The following is a 21203-nucleotide window of genomic DNA, read 5'->3' on the forward strand; positions in this document are numbered from 1 at the left end:
CATTTGTGTTCTTCAACACCACTATACGTGTCTAATGTATACATTTGTGTTCTTCAACACCACTATACGTGTCTAATGTATACATTTGTGTTCTTCAACACCACTATACGTGTCTAATGTATACATTTGTGTTCTTCAACACCACTATACTTGTCTAATGTATACATTTGTGTTCCTCAACACGACTGTATTTGTGTAATGTAAAATGTCCCTGAGTCCACTCAAGTCAGTAAAATGTCCCTGTCCACTCGGGTCAAGTCAGTAAAATGTCCCTGTCCACTCTGGTCAATTCAGTAAAATGTCCCTGTCCACTCGGGTCAAGTCAGTAAAATGTCCCTATCCACTCAAGTCAGTAAAATGTCCCTGTCCACTCGGGTCAAGTCAGTAAAATGTCCCTGTCCACTCGGGTCAAGTCAGTAAAATGTCCCTGTCCACTCGGGTCAAGTCAGTAAAATGTCCCTGTCCACTCGGGTCAAGTCAGTAAAATGTCCCTGTCCACTCAAGTCAGTAAAATGTCCCTGTCCACTCGGGTCAAGTCAGTACAATGTCCCTGTCCACTCGGGTCAAGTCAGTAAAATGTCCCTGTCCACTCGGGTCAAGTCAGTAAAATGTCCCTGTCCACTCGGGTGAAGTCAGTAAAATGTCCCTGTCCACTCGGGTCAAGTCAGTAAAATGTCCCTGTCCACTCTGCCCTGATCGGTTCAAAAACTCACGTGTGAAAAAAGGCGACAGTGCATAGTGTTGACGACACTATCCCTTCACATGCCGCAGTCTCTGAAGCAGATGAACTCTACTTCATCTGCCCCATGTGTCTTGGTCACGAATGGGAAAAGATACTGATGAAACGTTGACGTAGAATTTTGACAGGAGTCAGGAAAATGTTTCCCTCCAGCTCTACAGCCTATAACGTAATAAACTCAACCGATAACAACCTGTAACGTAATGGGCTCAACCGATAACAACCTGTAACGTAATGGACTCAACCGATAACAACCTGTAACGTAATGGACTCAACCGATAACAACCTGTAAAGTAATGGGCTCAACCGATAACAACCTGTAACGTAATGGAAGCAACCGATAACAACCTGTAACGTAATGGACTCAACCGATAACAACCTGTAACGTAATGGACTCAACCGATAACAACCTGTAAAGTAATGGGCTCAACCGATAACAACCTGTAACGTAATGGAAGCAACCGATAACAACCTGTAACGTAATGGACTCAACCGATAACAACCTGTAACGTAATGGACTCAACCGATAATAACCTGTAACGTAATGGACTCAACCGATAACAACCTGTAACGTAATGGACTCAACCGATAACAACCTGTAACGTAATGGACTCAACAGATAACAACCTGTAACGTAATGGACTCAACCGATAACAACCTGTAACGTAATGGACTCAACCGATAACAACCAGTAACGTAATGGACTCAACCGATAACAACCTGTAACGTAATGGACTCAACCGATAACAACATGTAACGTAATGGACTCAACCGATAACAACCTGTAACGTAATAAACTCAACCGATAACAACCTGTAACGTAATGGACTCAACAGATAACAACCTGTAACGTAATGGACTCAACCGATAACAACCTGTAACGTAATGGACTCAACCGATAACAACCTGTAACGTAATGGACTCAACCGATAACAACCTGTAACTTAATGGACTCAACCGATAACAACCTGTAACGTAACGGACTCAACCGATAACAACCTGTAACGTAATGGACTCAACCGATAACAACCTGTAACGTAATAAACTCAACCGATAACAACCTGTAACGTAATGGACTCAACCGATAACAACCTGTAACGTAATGGACTCAACCGATAACAACCTGTAACGTAATGGACTCAACCGATAACAACCTGTAACGTAATGGACTCAACCGATAACAACCTGTAACGTAATGGACTCAACCGATAACAACCTGTAACTTAATGGACTCAACCGATAACAACCTGTAACGTAATGGACTCAACCGATAACAACCTGTAACGTAATGGACTCAACCGATAACAACCTGTAACGTAATAAACTCAACCGATAACAACCTGCAACGTAATGGACTCAACCGATAACAACCTGTAACGTAATGGACTCAACCGATAACAACCTGTAACGTAATGGACTAAACCGATAACAACCTGTAACGTAATAAACTCAACCGATAACAACCTGTAACGTAATGGACTCAACCGATAACAACCTGTAACGTAATGGACTCAACCGATAACAACATTTAACGTAATGGACTCAACCGATAACAACCTGTAACGTAATGGACTCAACCGATAACAACCTGCAACATAATGGACTCAACCGATAACAACCTGTAACGTAATGGACTCAACCGATAACAACCTGTAACGTAATGGACTCAACCGATAACAACCTGTAACGTAATAAACTCAACCGATAACAACCTGTAACGTAATGGACTCAACCGATAACAACCTGTAACGTAATGGACTCAACCGATAACAACCTGCAACATAATGGACTCAACCGATAACATCCTGTAACGTAATGGACTCAACCGATAACAACCTGTAACGTAATGGACGTAACTGATAACAACCTGTAACGTAATGGACTCAACCGATAACAACCTGCAACATAATGGACTCAACGGATAACATCCTGTAACGTAATGGACTCAATCGATAACAACCTGTAACGTAATGGACTCAACAGATAACAACCTGTAACGTAATGGACTCAACCGATAACAACCTGTAACGTAATGGACTCAACCGATAACAACTTGTAACGTAATGGACTCAACCGATAACAACCTGTAACTTAATAAACTCAACCGATAACAACCTGTGACGTAGTGGATTCAACCGATAACAACCTGTGACGTAATGGACTCAACCGATAACAACCTGTAACGTAATAAACACAACCGATAACAACATGTAACGCAATGGACTCAACCGATAACAACCTGTAACGTAATAAACTCAACCGATAACAACCTGTAACGTAATGGACTCAACCGATAACAACCTGTAACGTAATGGACTCAACCGATAACAACCTGCAACATAATGGACTCAACCGATAACATCCTGTAACGTAATGGACTCAACCGATAACAACCTGTAACGTAATGGACTCAACCGATAACAACCTGTAACGTAATAAACTCAACCGATAACAACCTGTAACGTAATGGACTCAACCGATAACATCCTGTAACGTAATGGACTCAACCGATAACAACCTGTAACGTAATGGACTCAACCGATAACAACCTGTAACGTAATGGACTCAACCGATAACAACCTGTAACGTAATGGGCTCAACCGATAACAACCTGTAACTTAATGGACTCAACCGATAACAACCTGTAACGTAATGGACTCAACCGATAACAACCTGTAACGTAATAAACTCAACCGATAACAACCTGCAACGTAATGGACTCAACCGATAACAACCTGTAACGTAATGGACTCAACCGATAACAACCTGTAACGTAATGGACTCAACCGATAACAACCTGTAACTTAATGGACTCAACCGATAACAACCTGTGACGTAGTGGATTCAACCGATAACAACCTGTGACGTAATGGACTAAACCGATAACAACCTGTAACGTAATAAACTCAACCGATAACAACCTGTAACGTAATGGACTCAACCGATAACAACCTGTAACGTAATAAACTCAACCGATAACAACATGTAACGTAATGGACTCAACCGATAACAACCTGTAACGTAATGGACTCAACCGATAACAACCTGCAACATAATGGACTCAACCGATAACAACCTGTAACGTAATGGACTCAACCGATAACAACCTGTAACGTAATGGACTCAACCGATAACAACCTGTAACGTAATAAACTCAACCGATAACAACCTGTAACGTAATGGACTCAACCGATAACAACCTGTAACGTAATGGACTCAACCGATAACAACCTGCAACATAATGGACTCAACCGATAACATCCTGTAACGTAATGGACTCAACCGATAACAACCTGTAACGTAATGGACGTAACTGATAACAACCTGTAACGTAATGGACTCAACCGATAACAACCTGCAACATAATGGACTCAACGGATAACATCCTGTAACGTAATGGACTCAATCGATAACAACCTGTAACGTAATGGACTTAACTGATAACAACCTGTAATGTAATGGATTGTAACGTTAGATGTTGACAGTATCACATTGTGTCACGTGTGTTGCAGTCAAATCTTCTTAATTAATTAGTTTTCTCTAGCTAAATTTCTGCTCTAGCTGTAGCGATAATCGAATGATTTTCTACTTGGTTTCTCAGCTCACTAATTCTTTGTTTGTTTTGTAACCAGAAATTTAACAACCTTCAAAAATTAGTAATTGACTATGCCTGCCTCTCTGGTCGTCTAGACAATTTAAGAAAGAATCTGGGGGAAAATTTTAAATATTTAAAAATCTGTTACAATGGAATGGAAGATGAAGGTAAGAAATTTAGCTAAATATTTCTACACAAATTAGTAAATGTAAGGAATTTAGGTAATACTCTACACAAATTAGCGACAACTCTTTAAACACCTTTGCAAATGCTAAAGCTATATTCACAATTTAGAACAAAACCTATACACACATTAGGGATACAGAGACTGCTGGGAATAGTGCTGAGCACATTATCCCCTTGTATGCCGAGGTAAGTTAAACAGATGCACTCTATTGCATCTGTCCCACGTGTCTTGGGCGAAAACGGGAACAGATGATGATAAATAGATTTCGACGTACACAAGGTGTTCATGAATACAAGATCTAAACTATGTTCAATACGAACCGATTGGCTCTAAAGATTACGGCCAGTGGCGTCATTGTTTTTGCCGATTATCCAAGTGGCGTACAGATGTACACGTTTTGGGTGCTCTTAAAAAGTAGTTGAGACACCGTATATGGCACCGTATGTGACACCATATGTGACACCAAATGTGAAACCGTATGTGACACCGTATGTGACACCGTATGTGACACCGTATGTGACACCATATGTGACACCGTATGTGACACCGTATGTGACACCGTATGTGACACCGTATGTGACACCGTATGTGACACCGTATGTGACACCGTATGTGACAAAGTAAGTGACACCGTATGTGACACCGTATGTGACACCGTATGTGACACTGTATGTGACACCGTATGTAACACCATATGTGACACCGTATATGACACCGTATGTGACACCGTATGTGACACCGTATGTGACACGTGACAGTGAACAGGTTTCGACGTATGGGCGAAAGTTCGTATCCCAAGAAAGAGACTTGATCAGAAAATGGCTTGATCAGGAGATGATGAGTTTCTGACAAATGAAGAATGATAAAATTGTGTCTAAAGCCGTACAGCTAAATCAATGAGAATTGTAACAAAGCTCTATTTTGGTGGCCGGAAAGAACCGCAACGGAAAAAAGCGCAACGGAAAAAAGCGCAAAACAAAAAGCGCAACGGAAAAAAGCACACACGGAAAAAAGCGCAAAGAGAAAAAAGCGCACACAGAAAAAAGCGCAAAGAGAAAAAAGCGCAAACAGAAAAAAGCGCAAAGAGAAAAAAGCGCACATAGAAAAAAGCGCAAACAGAAAAAAGCGCAAAGAGAAAAAAGCGCACACAGAAAAAAGCGCAAACAGAAAAAAGCGCAAACGGAAAAAAGCGCAAAGAGAAAAAAGCGCAAACGGAAAAAAGCGCAAAGAGAAAAAAGCGCACACGGAAAAAAGCGCAAACGGAAAAAAGCGCAAACGGAAAAAAGCGCAAACAGAAAAAAGCGCAAACGGAAAAAAGCGCAAAAAGAAAAAAGTGCACACAGAAAAAAGCGCAAACGGAAAAAAGCGCAAACGGAAAAAAGCGCAAACAGAAAAAAGCGCACACAGAAAAAAGCGCAAACGGAAAAAAGCGCAAACAGAAAAATGCGCAACCTGAAAAAACACAACGAAAAATGTGCAAAAGAGAAATTTAGCACAAAGACCATATGGACTAGATGACACATTTATACATGACTGTTAGGGCTGCTGTGAGAGTGTCGTGTTTTATCACGTGATCTACTACCATTTAAAGCGTACCACTATCATGTTCATTCCCATCACCACGATACAGGCGATAATCACTTTACACAATGCCTATTATTTTCTTGGTCAATAATTATTCAACTACTATTCTCGGTTCCCAGAAAGAACCGCAACGGAAAAAAGCGCAACGGAAAAAAGCGCAAAACAAAAAGCGCAACGGAAAAAAAGCGCAAACGGAAAAAAGCGCAAAGAGAAAAAAGCGCACACAGAAAAAAGCGCAAAGAGAAAAAAGCAAGAATGTGACGTTTGAGTGTAGGTTCGTTGTTGTCGGGGAAAGAAGTTAAAAAGTACACTTGTTCTTGTTGTGTTAGAGTGATGTCGTAATGTAGTCCAGTCTTAGTATTGTTCGTTCAAGTCGTCCTTCGTAATGCAATAAATAGTCAAATTAATGTCATCCTGTCGAATCATTTGTTTACCTTGATGTCGTCGTGCTTTGGGATGAACTACTGAATGGCTAGACAGAATATAATGGTAGTGTTGACACTCTCATGTAGAGCCCTATATTACATAGTTAATCAGTTTAACAATGTAGATGCCATTGGAGTAGGTGTAAGTCAAAGCCTGATGTTATTATAAAACTTCATCTCTCTTTGTTTCTTTATAAAAATGTTATGGGAGGTTTTTTAAGGTATTTTACTGAAATGTTTACCGGACGAATGCAAAATGATATAAACAACCATAGCTCTTCTGTTATATAGGCTAAATGCAGTGTTTCTTCCAGACTCCCCCCCCCCCCTCAAACTTTCGATTTGCACCCCCTCAAACGTTCGATTTGCACCCCCCTCACACTATATATATATATATATATATATATATATATATATATATATATATATATATATACATACCGAGAGGTCTTTGGGGTGGGGTTTATGACCCCCCTAACCCCCCCCCTGCCTACGCCACTGCAAATAAGTATTCACATAGCTTTAGAGTAGCGTCCCTTTTGTTTACATGTTTTCATTACCCTTCAAACAAAAGTCTATTTTAGTTATATTTAGATTAAAGAATGTAAATAAATAGTACACACAATTCTGTAGAATAGGAACGATTGGGAGGGAAATGACATTTAGCGCAGGAAATTTAGAGGATAGGTAGGGTATAATAAATGGTGGGGTTAGGAAAGTTAAGGGGTCCATTATCTAATAGGCAGTCTATGTCTCTTTCGTACTTTCGTATTGGTTTATTGTCGAACCTGTCCTCACCTCACATCACAACAGTTGGCTGACGCTTACCGTGTAATGTTAAAATAAATAGCATGTAATTGAGTTAGTTCGAAGTGAGTTTTCATACAAGCCCAACGCACTAATTAAGGTAGTCGCAAAATGTAACATATTTGTAACATATGTCAATGATGTCAATGAATTTTCATTTTTAAAAAAAGATGTCTAGTACAGTTTACAGTGGGTAGGTGGGTAAGTGGGTAGGCGGGTAGGTGGGTAAGTGGGTAGGTGGGTAAGTGGGTAGGTAGGTAGGTATGTAGGCAGGTGGGTAGGTGGGTAGATAGGTAAGTGTGTAGGTGGGTATGTGGGTAGTAGGTAGGTAGGTAGGTGCGTCATGATGTGAAAAAAATATTAAATACATAATTGTTATTTTGGTGCGAATGAATGTTGTTACGAGAGATATGACGAATGCATGTTTGATGACGCGGATGAAAGAGAGTGAAGTTTTGCCATAGGAACGGGTTGTTATGGTATGCAAGCTAGGTAGTTCGGACTAGGGAGAATGTGAAAGATACTTCGTGTAATGTCGATAGTTTTATGTTTATTTATACGAGAATAGTAGTTGAATAATTATTGACCAAGAAAATAATAGGCATTGTGTAAAGTGATTATCGCCTGTATCGTGGTGATGGGAATGAACATGATAGTGGTACGCTTTAAATGGTAGTAGATCACGTGATCAAACACGACACTCTCACAGCAGCCCTAACAGTCATGTATAAATGTGTAATCTAGTCCATATGGTCTTTGTGCTAAATTTCTCTTTTGCACATTTTTCGTTGTTTTTTCTGGTTGCGCATTTTTCTGTTTGCGCTTTTTTTTGTTTGCGCTTTTTTCCGTTTGCGCTTTTTTCTGTGTGCGCTTTTTTCTGTTTGCGCTTTTTTCCGTTTGCGCTTTTTTCTTTTTGCGCTTTTTTATGTGTGCGCTTTTTTCTTTTTGCGCTTTTTTCCGTTTGCGCTTTTTTCTGTTTGCGCTTTTTCTTTTTGCGCTTTTTTCTGTGTGCGCTTTTTTCTTTTTGCACTTTTTTCCGTTTGCGCTTTTTTCTGTTTGCGCTTTTTTCCGTTTGCGCTTTTTTCCGTGTGCGCTTTTTTCTCTTTGCGCTTTTTTCCGTTTGCGCTTTTTACTCTTTGCGCTTTTTTCCGTTTGCGCTTTTTTCCGTGTGCGCTTTTTTCTCTTTGCGCTTTTTTCCGTTTGCGCTTTTTACTCTTTGCGCTTTTTTCCGTTTGCGCTTTTTTCTGTTTGCGCTTTTTTCTGTGTGCGTTTTTTTCTCTTTGCGCTTTTTTTCTATTTGCGCTTTTTTCTCTTTGCGCTTTTTTCTGTGTGCGCTTTTTTCTCTTTTCCCTTTTTTTCGTTTGCGCTTTTTTCTCTTTGCGCTTTTTTCCGTTTGCGCTTTTTTCTGTTTGCGCTTTTTTCTGTGTGCGCTTTTTTCTCTTTGCGCTTTTTTCTGTTTGCGCTTTTTTCTCTTTGCGCTTTTTTCTGTGTGCGCTTTTTTCTATTTGCGCTTTTTCCGTGTGTGCTTTTTTTCCGTTGCGTTTTTTGTTTTGCGCTTTTTTCCGTTGCGCTTTTTTCCGTTGCGGTTCTTTCTGGGAACCCTCTATTTTATATAACTTTCTCAAACCATGGGATGTGTGAACCTTTAGAGGTCAAACCACGGGATGTGTGGACCTTTAGAGGTTAAACCACGGGATGTGTGGAGGTAAAACCACGGGATGTGTGGACCTTTAGAGGTCAAACCACGGGATGTGTGGAGGTTAAACCACGGGATGTGTAGAGGTAAAACCACGGGATGTGTGGACCTTTAGAGGTCAAACCACGGGATGTGTGGAGGTTAAACCACGGGATGTGTGGAGGTTAAACCACGGGATGTGTGGAGGTTAAACCACGGGATGTGTGGACCTTTAGAGGTTAAACCACGGGATGGGTGGAGGTAAAACCACGGGATGTGTGGACCTTTAGAGGTCAAACCACGGGATGTATGGGCCTTTAGAGGTCAAACCACGGGATGTGTGGAGGTCAAACCACGGGATGTGTGGAGGTTAAACCACGGGATGTGTTGTGGTTAAACCACGGGATGTGTAGAGGTTAAACCACGGGATGTGTGGAGGTTAAACCACGGGATGTGTAGAGGTCAAACCACGGGATGTGTGGACCTTTAGAGGTCAAACCACGGGATGTGTGGACCTTTAGAGGTCAAACCACGGGATGTGTGGAGGTTAAACCACGGGATGTGTGGACCTTTAGTGGTCAAACCACGGGATGTGTGGAGGTTAAACCACGGGATGTGTGGAGGTTAAACCACGGGATGTGTGGACCTTTAGAGGTCAAACCACTGGATGTATGGACCTTTAGAGGTCAAACCACGGGATGTATGGACCTTTAGAGGTCAAACCACGGATGTGTGGAGGTCAAACCACGGGATGTATGGACCTTTAGAGGTCAAACCACGGGATGTGTGGAGGTTAAACCACGGGATGTGTGGACCTTTAGAGGTCAAACCACGGGATGTATGGACCTTTAGAGGTCAAACCACGGGATGTGTGGACCTTTAGAGATTAAACCACGGGATGTGTGTAGGTCAAACCACGGGATGTGTGGACCTTTAGAGGTCAAACCACGGGATGTATGGACCTTTAGAGGTCAAACCACGGGATGTCTGGAGGTCAAACCACGGGATGTGTGGACCTTTAGAGGTCAAACCACGGGATGTGTGGAGGTTAAACCACGGGATGTGTGGAGGTCAAACCACGGGATGTGTGGACCTTTAGATGTCAAACCACGGGATGTATGGACCTTTAGAGATTAAACCACGGGATGTGTGGAGGTTAAACCACGGGATGTGTGGAGGTTAAACCACGGGATGTGTGGAGGTCAAACCACGGGATGTGTGGAGGTTAAACCACGGGATGTGTGGAGGTCAAACCACGGGATGTGTGGACCTTTAGAGGTCAAACCATGGGATGTGTGGACCTTTAGATGTCAAACCACGGGATGTATGGACCTTTAGAGATTAAACCACGGGATGTGTGGAGGTTAAACCACGGGATGTGTGGAGGTTAAACCACGGGATGTGTGGACCTTTAGAGGTCAAACCACGGGATGAGTGGAGGTTAAACCACGGGATGTGTGGACCTTTAGAGGTCAAACCACGGGATGTGTGGAGGTTAAACCACGGGATGTGTGGACCTTTAGAGGTCAAACCATGGGATGTGTGGACCTTTAGATGTCAAACCACGGGATGTATGGACCTTTAGAGATTAAACCACGGGATGTGTGGAGGTTAAACCACGGGATGTGTGGAGGTTAAACCACGGGATGTGTAGAGGTTAAACCACGGGATGTATGGACCTTTAGAGGTCAAACCACGGGATGTGTGGAGGTCAAACCACGGGATGTGTGGACCTTTAGAGGTCAAACCACGGGATGTATGGACCTTTAGATGTTAAACCACGGGATGTGTGGAGGTCAAACCACGGGATGTGTGGAGGTCAAACCACGGGATGTGTGGACCTTTAGAGGTCAAACCACGGGATGTGTGGAGGTAAAACCACGGGATGTGTGGACCTTTAGAGGTCAAACCACGGGATGTGTGGAGGTCAAACCACGGGATGTGTGGAGGTCAAACCACGGGATGTGTGGAAGTTAAACCACGGGATGTGTGGAGGTCAAACCACGGGATGTGTGGAGGTCAAACCACTGGATGTGTGGACCTTTAGAGGTCAAACCATGGGATGTGTGGACCTTTAGATGTCAAACCACGGGATGTATGGACCTTTAGAGATTAAACCACGGGATGTGTGGAGGTTAAACCACGGGATATGTGGAGGTTAAACCACGGGATGTGTAGAGGTTAAACCACGGGATGTATGGACCTTTAGAGGTCAAACCACGGGATGTGTGGAGGTCAAACCACGGGATGTGTGGACCTTTAGAGGTCAAACCACGGGATGTATGGACCTTTAGATGTTAAACCACGGGATGTGTGGAGGTCAAACCACGGGATGTGTGGAGGTCAAACCACGGGATGTGTGGACCTTTAGAGGTCAAACCACGGGATGTGTGAAGGTTAACCACGGGATGTGTGGAGGTAAAACCACGGGATGTATGGACCTTTAGATGTTAAACCACGGGATGTGTGGAGGTCAAACCACGGGATGTGTGGAGGTCAAACCACGGGATGTGTGGAAGTTAAACCACGGGATGTGTGGAGGTCAAACCACGGGATGTGTGGACCTTTAGAGGTCAAACCACGGGATGTGTGGAGGTCAAACCACTGGATGTGTGGACCTTTAGAGGTCAAACCACGGGATGTATGGACCTTTAGAGATTTTTAGTGAGATGTTAACAATTTTGTCTGAATTTAGTCACATTTAACCTGTTGCAGTGAGAAAAACACACACTCATTTATAAATATATTGAATTTTATACATCTCTGTGTATTTGTATATGGTCTTTTGACTGCTTAGTTAACTGAGTTCTATATTCAACTGCGAAGTCAAAAGTTCACATTGTAGCCACCCATGGACAGAAATAGCAACGACCTTAGGGATAAGGGTCTCTGTAATACTCATACTAATCTATCTTTCCAAAATTATCCATGTCACAAAACTCACCCTGGCGATGAGGGCACGCTGACCTTGATTTATCCGCCAGTCAGGTTGGGTTGGGGGAAGTCTGTGTGTGTGTGTGGGGGGGGGGTGCGAGGTGTGTATCTCTTTCTACCAATCAAATTGTGCCCTTTTAAAATCTGAGAAACCTAAGACTGTTTTAATGTTAATTTACTCGAGGGTTGATCGAGTGATGTTAGGCTTGAGACTGTCTTAATTAATATTAATACTTTATTTATTGTTTTCCTGTACATTTTTTTTTAATGTTTTTAGCTAAGTGAGAGTTCCCAGTACATGTCTTAGCTTTGCTTGTAATATTTCTTTTAACTCGATGTCCGTGTATTTTGTAAAATAAAATCTGAATTTATTCCTTATTTCCCTTATAGTCGATCTATAAATAGACGTTGCTACTAGTCTGTTTTCGTCTTCTGTTCTTTGTCTAGTCATGTTAATTAAGTTAAGTGCGATTGCTTTATTTGTTGTGGCTGTTTGATTGGTGGTTTTTAATATTTTTCCAAGTGTTTGCTTTGCTTTCTGTTTTAGTATACAATTCTCAGTTTCATGCATTGTTTACACGTTTGATATGTTATTTTAACATTTTGATTTGACATTGCATTTCGTGAAACTGGAGTTGTATAAAAAAATTACTCTGTATAATACTTCCCTTTCTTTTGGTATAATGCGTTTATTATGTAGGTTTCTAAATGTATCTTTATTGTCTATTATATTGTGTTCCCTGGCCCAACTAATTCTCGTGTATAAGGGTGTCGCTTGTTGTTTGATTAGGATGTCTTATTTGTGTGCGTGTCTTCTCCAATACTGCATTTCTTTCCTTAGAATGTTTGCTAGCGTTTCTTTATAAAAGCTGCCTATGTCATTTCCCCCATAGTGTGGTGTTATGATGTTTAATTTCAGAATGCTCCTTATGTTTAACTCTATGTAGTATTGTGCTAATGGATGATAATGTGGTTCTATCTTTATTCTATCCAGGTGTTTTAATCGGAAGGTGTTTAATTTAGTATGAATGTCGTGTAGCCCCATTCCTCCATTTAATTTATTTTGTATTAAGGGTTTGTGGCTAATGTTTCTAATCGTGTTTTTTGAAAATGAACTCTCTAATGTGCTTGTTTGTTTTAATCAGACCGATAGACTAGGGATAAGAAAGGTAACTATAGTCCTTAAGTGAATCAAATCCGGGCGTCCTCCGGCACCCCGACAGGGTGCTATTTGGCGTCCCGGGTTTTCCCGTGTTCGCTATTGCTCCTACGTTCATTTACGTGACTGCAAAAGACTATGAATAAGTTGGGGTACTATAGTCGTTTGCTAAGCTGAAACGGGCGATTCCGCCGGCGCCCCAGCATGGTGCAATTTGGCGCCCTGACCGAGACTGTGAGCACTTTGCGTTTATAGTTCGCGTTTGTATTTTCTTTCTGTTTGGGTTGGGTTTGCGTTTGTAGTTGGGTTTGTGTTTGGATTTGGTTTGTTTTGTTTTGTTTTCGTTTGCTTTTTTGCTTGCGTTTGTGTTTGTTTTCATTGTGTTTATGTTTGCGTTTGTGGTTGGGTTTGTGTATGTGCTTTCTTTTGTATGTCTGTTTGCGTTTGTGTTTTTTTGTGTTTTGGTTTTGGTTGGTTGTGGTTAGGGTGGGCAATGCCGTGTATCTGCTGATTACACATATGTCATGGTCCTTTGCAGATAGGTTTTTCACAGAGGCCAGTGCAGGGCCTGGCCGGAACGGCTACTTTATATATATATATATATATATATATATATATATATATATATATATATATATATATATATATATATATATATATATATACTGTTGTTTAGATATAATAACCGACCAGCAATGGATATCCCTATCACAATCCTGCCCTAACCTTGTCGTGGCTCTAGACGTGCATGAAGAACTATATCGTGAGGACACTCTTTCCCCCTACATACCTCTGGTCAGTCTGACTACATTGTACCAGGGCAGCAAGGGCCAGGCTGACATGGTGAGTCATGTCACACACACACACACACACACACACAACAGGCAGCAAGGACCAATCAGACATGGTGAGTCATGTCACACACACACACACACACAACAGGCAGCAAGGACCAATCTGACATGGTGAGTCATGTCACACACACACACACACACACACACACAACAGGCTGCAAGGGCCAATCTGACATGGTGAGTCATGTCACACACACACACACACACACACACACACACACACAACAGGCAGCAAGGACCAATCTGACATGGTGAGTCATGTCACACACACACACACACAACAGGCAGCAAGGACCAATCAGACATGGTGAGTCATGTCACACACACACACACACACAACAGGCAGCAAGGACCAATCTGACCAGGTGAGTCATGTCACACACACACACACACACACACACACAACAGGCTGCAAGGGCCAATCTGACATGGTGAGTCATGTCACACACACACACACACACACACACACACACACACAACAGGCAGCAAGGACCAATCTGACATGGTGAGTCATGTCACACACACACACACACACAACAGGCAGCAAGGACCAATCTGACATGGTGAGTCATGTCACACACACACACACACACAACAGGCAGCAAGGGCCAGGCTGACATGGTGAGTCATGTCACACACACACACACACACAACAGGCAGCAAGGACCAATCTGACCAGGTGAGTCATGTCACACACACACACACACACAACAGGCAGCAAGGACCAATCTGACATGGTGAGTCATGTCACACACACACACACACACAACAGGCTGCAAGGGCCAATCTGACCAGGTGAGTCATGTCACACACACATACACACACACACACACACACACGGAGAGAGCAGACATTGAGGGATGGACCATGTATTAGACACGGGTTTTTTTTCATAAGATGACCCGCCCCCATCTATTTTAGAAAGAAATAATGCACATTTTGCACAAGTTAAAAAATAATATTTCACATGCCTTTTTGCGTGCATATAATTAATTTATTAATTTAATTATTCATGATTATCTCATGGAATATATATATATATATATATATATATATATATATATATATATATATATATATATATATATATATACGTCTCTCTGTAGCTTTCTATTGCCACGTTGGCGCTCCAGTATGAGCATAAAATGGAAGAAATGAATCTTGGCCATTACTTGGAGCGTGACTTGACTGATATATTTATTCAACATATCGAAAAGTTCCAGCGATTGCGGACGTTTTCTCTGACCATCCCCATCAAAACAAGGAAAAACGTAACTATTGTGTGTCTGTTGATGTCGTTATCTTAGTGGTTAGCGATGGTGACAACGATACAACACTCGTTAGGGTCATGTTAGCGTTACCAGCATCTAAATTATCTGGGCCACGGGACTAGACATACGGATTTCACTTGTAATAAACGCTTTACTGAACAAAATATGTGGGACTAGACATACGGATTTCACTTGTAATTAACGCTTTACTGAATAAAATATGTGGGACTAGACATACGGATTTCAATTGTTATAAACGTGTAATGAAGTCAATTTTTGTCATGTTTATTTTTTACAGAAACTCTTTTTGAAAGCGTTTTGCGACATGCTAAAAAGAAACAGTGTATTGAAGAACGTTACTTTTAATTTCGTGGGTCGGAGAGGTGTTGGCCGGCAACTGCTTGAGGAAATTGACAGGCTGTTGGTAGACATGAGAGAATGGGTGGAGCGGGGCTTGCTCATCACATTCAATTTGGATGCAGAACGATAGAATGCTTGCTGGTGATGTATTATCTAATTGTCCTAATACTCAGTCATAAATTCTCATAAAGTGTTGGTGATGTATGATCTACATGTGTTGACAGTGATTCATATCTGGCATAGACAATTTATTTTCAAATCTTTTTTTTAATTTGATAATTGAAAATAAAAATAATTTGAGCAGGAAAACTGTTTCCAAAGTGTCTTACTGCTAACAACGCTAACCTTGTCTCTCTGTCAGTCTGTTTTGTGTGTCTCATCTAACTGGCCTTATTTCTCCTGTTGAAAAAAATTTCTAGCAAGTTAGCGGCAACGAACGAATTGAAATCGGCTCAGTTTTAAATCTGTCGTTTAATGGAGAGTTTTAAATCTGAGCCAATTTCAATTCACATCGTGATCACCGCTACTCGCGTGGACCTTTTAAAGATTCCATAATTTTCTTCACAGAATCGTACGTTGTTCTATTTTAATTGTATACTGAAAGAAATTTAAAACATTTGGCACGAGTAAATTTCTTGATGATATTTAAATTATTACTTATCAGTGAATGTATTGTTCATCATATGCACATTTTTATAATGCTTCAGGTGAAAATGCATGTGAAAATAGTTTTTTGTTTAATTTTTCATTAATATGATAACTAATTAAAAAGAAATGTTTGTTTTTCTGATTTTGTTTCAGAAATAAAACATGTAACTCATTATGTTAATATTACTTTTATACTAATTGTAAGGTTATCAAAAAAGTATTTGCATTAAATATGTTATGCTTTAATCTTACAGTCGTGTTGCGGTTACTTTTGTCTAATATATTGTGTGTTTGTTGATTTTTTTTGTTGAGCAATACGTTACATTTCTAATTGTGTCATTACACTGTTATTAAATACGCTGTGTAAAAAGTGCTTTCTCTGGTGAATGATGTAAATATTGTAGTTAGAAACTAGAACTGTAGCGCCACGTACATCGAGCGATCTTAGTACAGTTGGGCCGGGAATTTAGCTCTGCTATATTTAGTCACCAACTGTCGTATGAGAAAACAAATGGTTACGTCTGTCGTTGGATCGTGAGCAGCCAGCAGAGTTTCTTCCAGGCATCTCCCCCCCCCCCCATCCCCCCCCCCCCCATCCCCCCCACGCCCCCAATTAGATGAGTGACTTCTTCACGCAGTCGATTGCTGACCTTTCTTCTAGCATAAAATTGACAGTAACCTGTCTTAAACTGCTGTGACCTTTTAGCATTGCACAATATGCTGACTCAGCATATTGTAGGACCCTGTACGTGTTCTCTCATCCTCTCGCACACAACCGACAGCTCACGCCCTACACGGAGTGAATGACAACACTACGGGAATATCCGATTTTATTCTACCAGAAACATTGGCGCGTAAAACATTTTCATCTTGTTAGTAGAGTTGTCAAATTGTCCAGAGAAAGTTGCAATTGTCCAGAGAAAGTTGCAATTGACCAGAGAAAGTTGCAATTGACCAGAGAAAGTTGCAATTGACCAGAGAAAGTTGCAATTGACCAGAGAAAGTTGCAATTGACTTGAGAAAGTTGCAATTGACTTGAGAAAGTTGCAATTGTCCTTCTAAATCAACAAATTGCTTAAAACGGCCCCATGTGTCTGCCCATAACATTCCACGTCTCTTGATGTCAAGTGACATGTCTTGATGTCAAGTGAGATGTCTAGATGTCATATGTCATATAATTTTAAGGCCGGTCCCCATGTACCACTACAATAACCAATAGATCCCTACGTATCCCTACAATAACCAATAGGTCCCTATGTACCACTACAATAACCAATAGATCGCTACGTATCCCTACAATAACCAATAGGTCCCTATGTAGCCCTACAATAACCAATAGGTCCCTATGTACCCCTACAATAACCAATAGGTCCCTATGTACCCCTACAATAACCAATAGGTCCCTATTTACCCCTACAATAACCAATAGGTCCCTATTTACCCCTACAATAACCAATAGGTCCCTATGTACCCCTACAATAACCAATAGGTCCCTATTTACCCCTACAATAACCAATAGGTCCCTACGTACCCCTACAATAACCAATAGGTCCCCATGTACCCCTACAATAACCAATAGGTCCCTATGTAACCCTACAATAACCAGTAGGTCCCTATGTACCCCTACAATAAACAATAGGTCCCTATGTAACCCTACAATAACCAGTAGGTCCCTATGTACCCCTACAATAACCAGTAGGTCCCTACGTACCCCTACAATAACCAATAGGTCCCTACTTACCCCTACAATAACCAGTAGGTCCCTACGTACCCCTACAATAACCAATAGGTCCCTACTTACCCCTACAATAACCAGTAGGTCCCTATGTACCCCAACAATAACCAGTAGGTCCCTACGTACCCCTACAATAACCAATAGGTCCCTATGTACCCCTACAATAACCAGTAGGTCCCTACGTACCCCTACAATAACGTTTGATGAGCCCACATTCCCGTAGAAAAACCAGGTGTTCTAGAAACTATTTGTGTTTAGTCAACTGTTAAATCCGGGATTGTGTGGAAAATATTTATTTATAAATTATATGTTTACAAATATAAAGAAAACATTATATGTTTACTAATATAAAGTACATGTAAGATATATACCAATATAAAGTACATGTTATATGTTTAGCAATATAAAATACATGTTACAAGTTTAGCAATATAAAATACATGTTATATGATTACCAATATAAAATGCATGTTATATGTTTACCAATATAATGTCCCTTTACAGTCTTTACCTATATAAACTACACATTAAATTCTTTATCATATAAATTACACATTAAATTCTTTATCATATAAACTACACATTAAATTCTTTATCATATAAATTACACATTAAATTATTTATCATATAAATTATACATTAAATTCTTTATCATATAAATTACACATTAAATTCTTTATCATATAAATTACACATTAAATTCTTTATCATATAAATTACACATTAAATTATTTATCATATAAATTATACATTAAATTCTTTATCATATAAATTACACATTAAATTCTTTATCATATAAATTACACATTAAATTCTTTATCATATAAATTACACATTAAATTATTTATCATATAAATTATACATTAAATTCTTTATCATATAAATTACACATTAAATTCTTTATCATATAAATTACACATTAAATTCTTTATCATATAAATTACACATTAAATTATTTATCATATAAATTATACATTAAATTCTTTATCATATAAATTACACATTAAATTCTTTATAAAAAAAAGTAGATATTATGTTGTCAGTTTTTAAAGGCATGATGTCTAGATAACATCAGGTCGAGATGACACCAGGTCTTGATGACACCAAATGACATCATATGACACCAGATGACATCAGATGACGTCAGATGAGGTCCTCCTCACGGTTGAGGCCGAGCTGGACGTTGAAGAACTGCGAGACCCTCCTGACGATGGACTGCCTCCTCCTCCCCACCTCCTGCTCGATCCTCTCCCGGTCCTCCTGTCTCATGATCATCCTCTCGGGGTCAGCCAGTGCAAACCGCCTGGTTCTCAGCCGGTCGGAGACGAGCGGCACGCCCGAGTCGCTCCGTGACGTCAGCGGGCCGCCATGTTTGACCTCGTTTTGAGGAGACGCCGTGTTGAGCTCGTGCTGCGAGCCTCCCATCTGGGTCAGGATGACATTTCTGTGGGCGTGGCTCTTTGACCTCACCTGCTCCAGAATCTGGTCAAGGTCGATGCACCACTCGTCGTCGTCGTCGTCGTCGTCAAGGTCACCGACGCCGTAGGACCTGTCGCCGTAGGACCTGACGCCGTAGGACCTGACGCCGTAGGACCTGACGCCGCCGGTGTAACCAAAGAACGACAACTGGTCTCGACCTTCCAGCGCCATGTCGCTGATGCTTCTCTTGATGGCACCACGACCCGGAAGTAGTTTATGCCCGCCCGGAAGTGGTTTGTTATCGCGCCAGTACGGCCCCTGTGACAGCTGCTTGTTGCTGCAGCGCGATGACCTTGACCCAGTTCGTTGTGTGATGCTCTGGACCACGTCTTTCGCTTCGTCCAGATCGATGACGTCATCGGATAGCCTGTTGTGATGTGTGGTGTTTCCGGTTTTGTTTAGACCGGAAGTGGAATGGGCGGCAAGCTGAGACAACTCTGGGTGAGCATCCGGTGCTGGCTGCTGGTCGCTGACCCAATCTTTGGTGGACAGGTGGGCGGTGGCTTGATCTAGTGAACTCAGGTCACCGTGACATACCTCTGGGTTTATGAGGAAGGTGTGGTTTGTGGGGGCGGTGTGGTTTGTGTGGGCGATGTGGTTTGTGGTGGCGGTGTGGTTTGTGTCGGTGTTAAGTCCACACCTTGTGACTTTGGTGTTAGAAGTTTCCTTTAATTTTCCACTTTGTTTTTTACAAGGTCCATTCATGTCGTCTCTTAGAGGGTCGGATGTGTTCCTTGTTGATGTGGAAGCTCGTAATGTGTGGGGAGGTGGTGTTTGTTGAGGTGGTGTGTGGGTAATTGGTGTTTGGTGAGGTGGTGTGTGGGTAAGTGGTGTTTGTTGAGGTGGTGTTTGTTGAGGTTGTGTGTTGGTAAGTGGTGTTTGTTGAGGTGGTGTGTGGGTAATTGGTGTTTGTTGAGGTGGTTTGTGGGTAAGAGGTGTTTGTTGAGGAGGTGTTTGTTGAGGTTGTGTGTGGGTAAGTGGTGTTTGTTGATGTGGTGTATGGGTAAGTGGTGTTTGTTCAACACAGCCTGTGTTTTCCATTGACGCCCCGCCAGTGTGTGACGTCACTTCCGTCACACCAGTTCTGCTGGTGATGAAGATGTCCCAAGGTCTGCCGGTTGACGCTGTTTTCTTGGGCGTGGTGATGTGGAGGTTGTGGCTGTCCACACCCCCACACGCGGGTGTTTTCGTGGGTGTGGTGATGTGGATAGTAGAGCTGTCCACGCTTCCACATGTGGGTCTAGCAGACAGCACAACGTCACTTCCGTTCTTCAGCTGACCAGCAAAATGGCGGACCTTGTTGTCGCCCTTGGGAGCCACGTACCTTATACACGCCATGTATCTGGTGCTAAAGTTGACCTCAAGTTGACCTCAAGTTGACCTCAAGTTGACCTCAAGTTGACCTCAAGTTGACCTTAAGTTGACCTCAAGTTGACCTTAAGTTGACCTTAAGTTGACCTCAAGTTGACATCAAGTTGTCCTCAAGTTGACGTCAAGTTTCTCCGCACTGGAAAAAAAAATCAGATATTTTTTTAAGTAGTCTATTCGATTTGTACACGTTATGTTATCGCTTTTAAATCTCATGCTACTATTTATAGACATAAACGGTTATCGTAACGACGCTAATTTATAACGGGATCCAGAGTTTGGCTGTCACCACGAGCTTGTGTGCAGTCAACATTTCAATCAATCTTCAATCGATGCCCGTCTACACAGACAACAACAACAAACAGACTCGATTGAAAAGTTGC

The 21203-nt window shown here is 41.5% G+C and overlaps 1 protein-coding gene and 1 long non-coding RNA gene across 2 annotated transcripts; one reads left to right on the top strand and one right to left on the bottom strand.

Annotated features, from left to right (window-relative positions):
- Nucleotides 1-15120: 15120 nt before the first annotated feature.
- LOC131941196 (uncharacterized) lies at nucleotides 15121-16410 on the top strand. The gene is made up of 2 exons (XR_009386621.1): nucleotides 15121-15230; nucleotides 15529-16410. It is a non-coding gene; the product is annotated as an uncharacterized LOC131941196 (long non-coding RNA).
- Nucleotides 16411-19021: 2611 nt separating this feature from the next.
- On the bottom strand, nucleotides 19022-20790 carry LOC131941243 (uncharacterized). The gene is made up of 3 exons (XM_059300360.1): nucleotides 20532-20790; nucleotides 19553-19961; nucleotides 19022-19522 (listed from the first exon to the last, which is right to left on the bottom strand). The coding sequence occupies exons 1-3, from the start codon at nucleotides 20788-20790 to the stop codon at nucleotides 19117-19119; spliced, it is 1074 nt and encodes a 357-aa protein (XP_059156343.1). The 3' UTR covers nucleotides 19022-19116.
- Nucleotides 20791-21203: the final 413 nt, after the last annotated feature.

This window comes from Physella acuta, unplaced genomic scaffold, assembly GCF_028476545.2.
Source record: "Physella acuta isolate Inbredline_101_S28 unplaced genomic scaffold, ASM2847654v3 ptg000353l, whole genome shotgun sequence".
Classification (NCBI taxonomy): Eukaryota; Metazoa; Mollusca; class Gastropoda; family Physidae; genus Physella; species Physella acuta.